General features: G+C 29.7%; 1 protein-coding gene across 1 annotated transcript; it reads left to right on the top strand.

Annotated features, from left to right (window-relative positions):
- Nucleotides 1-352: 352 nt before the first annotated feature.
- LOC132715302 (uncharacterized) lies at nt 353-3,179 on the top strand. Its single transcript, XM_060698297.1, has 4 exons — nt 353-481; nt 1,757-1,948; nt 2,331-2,490; nt 2,728-3,179. Exons 1-4 carry the CDS (start codon nt 479-481, stop codon nt 2,832-2,834), a joined length of 462 nt encoding a protein of 153 aa, XP_060554280.1. The 5' UTR covers nt 353-478; the 3' UTR covers nt 2,835-3,179.
- The last annotated feature ends 938 nt before the right edge of the window (nt 3,180-4,117 follow it).

Here is a 4,117-nt window from a genome sequence, read left to right as displayed (position 1 = left end):
ACAGTTCAATGATATCTATCAGATAACAAATTTATATTTAAGTAAAACATTGCCACTTTAAAGAGCTATAAGAAACATTCAAGTCATGTTTATATTTTTTTAAAGATAACTTTATACATGGTTTATATTGACCGTTAGATTACCATTAAGTGATCTTCGGTAAAAAAGACTTAAAAATGTTATAATAGAGAAAGGAACTCTAAGAAATGTAAACATAATAAAACAAAACAAAAATATGCACATAATATTGATACATATCTAAGAAGAAGTTCATCACCAATGGTTAGACTGTATAATTTATTTTCCTTCTTCCGTGTATGGAAAATTAGAATAACATATTTAGAAGAGTTTCCTTATTTTGTTTCCTTATGTCGATTTATAAAAGGACCAAACCAATTCCATTATAGATTGAATCACGGTGTCTTTAAGAACTTTTAATTCTAAGGATACAGTACAATTTAAGTGTTTGAGCAACCTAATGGTAAGTATTAAATATCACTTCTAACTTTTTTGGCTTCAAAATAATCGCTGTATGCTCTTTCATTCATTGATAATAGGTCTTTGCAACATTGCTAATCGTTAGAAATGCCTGCATAATATTCACAACAGCAGTACTTTTTTTATTATTGTCATCTCACTCGTATGTCTTGGTCAAACGTATTCACCATAGTTTGCTCTTTCGTTTCTAATTGTACCTGGATAGGTTGGTATATTGCTCATGAGTTGGTTTGGAGATTTAAAACTTTGATGCCGAAGGTGATGGAACGTGAACATAATTAAATAAACGTCTGACTTGACCAAGCATAGATGCACATAATGTTAAATTAGCTTATAAGATTTTATAAATAGCTCTAATTAAACTTTAAGATTAACAAACATTTCATATTATCATAAAATTTATAAAAAGTTTGTGATCACGATTTGAAATTTTACATGGAATTCATTTACAAAATTAAATTGTTATTAATAGAAACAGTGTTTATATGTTACTTTTCTTGTTGCATATAAACTCGTTATCATTATAATAACAATACAATATAGTATTATAATAACAGTGTTGATGGGTTGTATAGTTGTGTCATACAGTGAAAAACGCTCTGTATTTTAAGTAAATGAAAGTGATAGTATTGATAGTTCTTATGTGACAACAATGTTTTTGGCGTTTTTGTTTGTTGTTGACTTTTTTGTTTTTTTGTTATTGTAACCTAAAGTTTTAAGAATTCAATTTTATAATTAACGTATGGTTTGTTATTTCAATTTTGTACAAAAATAAAGAGTTCATTATTCTTCTGTTTAAATGGATTTTATTTAGAGAGTTGATAATTTTGGATATGTAGAAGAAGTAATTGACAATAATTTGATTCAATTAATGGACAATTATTCAATATTAGATGTTCAAATGTTTGGTAGATGGTATCCTTATATAAAATAAATTGCACTTTTCAACACATTTTTCGCAATATTCGGATCGTTCATGTAATGCAGATCATTGATAGAACTTTCTAAAGAAAAATGCTTAATATTTCTATCGTATGTATTTTGTATGTTAGATATCATAGAACTGTTGTTTTTTTTCAGGAACATGTTTGAAATCCAGTGATATATCTAAGTATGTTTTTTAAATAAAACGAAACAGGAAAAAAATATTCTTGCATTGATAAAAGCAAAACACTATCTTGACATTTTGTCCGCTCGAGGTGAAACATTTACTTGTTAGCATGTATCATAGGTAATCAGATTCAGCTATTTTAAACAGGATGTGAAATTTGTGTTGCTTGTCCTTGCCTTCATCAACCAGATGATGCTTGGAAGCTGTTGTGGAAAAAGAAGAAGAAGAATAACTCATGGACCAACTTATCCTTGTCTAACAGATCCATGTACTCGTAGATATAGGAAACGGAGATCTATGCATTCAACAAACATGACGGAAACAGATCTCCTTCAAAAGGTTGTTATAATCTATCAATTTATTTTATCATTACTTTGAATTATTATTCGTTCATACAATATTTAAAGTTAAGGAACGAACTTATACAGAGAAATGGTATATATATTGAAGATAATATTATATCTTATCGAATATATAATTATACTCCGTAAAATATAATATTATCGTTTAATTTCCCGACTGGCTGGTGATATAAATATATGTGTCACTTATAAAAATGCATAATGCATAAAAATATATAACATGTCAGAAACATCGGTTTACAAAGTAATCAAAATTAATGAATGCCATTGCGTATTTATGCCACCAGCCAGTCTGGAAATCAACGATAATATTGTATTTCATGGAGTATGGTGAATACCTACTAGTTTTCTTCCCTCAGATTGGAACTGAACTGAACATTATACCTGTAAAGAACCTATGCAAGTTTGAGACCTATGACATGGATAGTGATGGAATGATCAAACAAGAGGAACTAGAAGCCATATTTGGCATCAGAAAAGAAACAAAAGATCTCATGACCTTCATGGACTTTAAAGATAGTTTGTAACATTCTTTTCTAAAAATAAATAATATAAAACGATCAATTTTAGAAATATAACACCTGATTTACACATTTGGACAGGATGCACAAACCATTGGCAATTCAATGCTTGTAAATAAAATGACATGTTCCCCCTATAAAATAGTTCTATTACATAATTAAAACGCAGATATCTTACTTTCCCTGCATGAATATAATTTTCTAACAAAACAGTTTTTAATCTTATTACTTGCAGATGATGGTATGATAAGTGTGGACGAATTTTGTGTCGCTGGCCCTCATCTTATAAGGGAATGTGAAGGTTACACATGCGTCAAAATGAACCAGATTGACACCGATTAAACCTTGATTGTCGGTTATCAGAAAATGTGTTTTTTGTTGTTGTTTTTTTTTAAATTCTTTTAAAATTCACTTTCTTTTCTATTCTTTATAAATACCAAATAATGTTCATTGTGTAAATTACAGATTGGTTGGTGCATAAATCACTATTGATACGTCCAGTAAAATACTAGTTGAATATTTTGTTACGGACACTTTATTCTGTTGCCATTTTTATTTTTTGTATTTTAAAAGGAATGCGTTGTTTTAAACTGAACTTAACAGGAAGTACAATTTAACAACTCAGAATCTGTATCTGTATTTCCTAACGTCATAACATTGGCAAGTTATTATGAACATGTTTCAATTCAATAAAATAATTACATATGAAGATATTCTTTGCATTATACAAAGGAAGGTTTAAAGTTTTATCACTGCGCTGATAACTAATAAATAGGACCTAGAATCAGTGCAAAAACTAAGGTCGTTCTAATATGGACACGTGTATTAAAAGTGTCATGTAAAATAAAGTGTATATCAACCAATATATGAACATCAAGGGCAACAAACTCGCGCTGATCACAAACTACTTTAACGACGTTACCTTACAAATATCATATTTTCCACCCTACTCAGAAAAAACTTAAGCGTACTAAAACAATGCCCATATCTGAGACATATTCGTGAAATGCATCATCAAAACATTCAGTAAGAAGTCATGTAACGGTAGTTTACGCATGTTCTCATGCCGATTACATAATAGTTTTTCTTTACTGCTAAGTCATTTTTAGCAAATGACAATTCTGGCGTTTGCAACCATTCGTACGTGTTCTCGAAATCGATTCATATAACCAACAAACCTTTAACCATATTATACGTTGTTTTTGTTTTTTATGCCAATCATTTTTTAATATCAAGCAAAACTGTGATTCGGCGCATAGTTGCGTAACATATTATTGTTTCGGTGCATAATATCACATGTGCACGGGGAACGTAAACGTTCAATGATGTCTAAAACTTTACTGTCGCTCACAATATATTATGTCGTCAGGTCGAGAACATTTTGTGTGGGTTGAACCCTTAAAGTGGTTAGGTACTGTTTTGTTTATTACTATAAAGCACAAACAAACAAAACAAAATTGCGATAGGTTGTTATGTAACTGAGGCAGTGGCAAAATGTTTTTGATCATCCTCGAATATACAGGTAGCAGTGTGTAATAATTTTATATAAACTCGTATTTGACTTTTAAATAGAATTACATTTCCAGCCGCTTACAACTCATACATGTGTTCGATGTAAATCTAAA

The sequence above is a fragment of the Ruditapes philippinarum genome, unplaced genomic scaffold (genome assembly GCF_026571515.1).
Source record: "Ruditapes philippinarum isolate M1 unplaced genomic scaffold, ASM2657151v2 ctg3919_1_1_1_1, whole genome shotgun sequence".
NCBI lineage: Eukaryota > Metazoa > Mollusca > Bivalvia > Venerida > Veneridae > Ruditapes > Ruditapes philippinarum.
Note: the sequence above shows the minus strand (reverse complement) of the source record. Positions and strands in the feature narration are given on the sequence as shown.

Bases quoted from the DNA above. Each gene is read 5' to 3' on its own strand.
- LOC132715302 (XM_060698297.1), top strand. The intron at 1,949-2,330 runs GTTGTTATAATC...TTCTTCCCTCAG, and splicing joins AAACAGATCTCCTTCAAAAG to ATTGGAACTGAACTGAACAT. The intron at 2,491-2,727 runs GTTTGTAACATT...TATTACTTGCAG, and splicing joins CTTCATGGACTTTAAAGATA to ATGATGGTATGATAAGTGTG.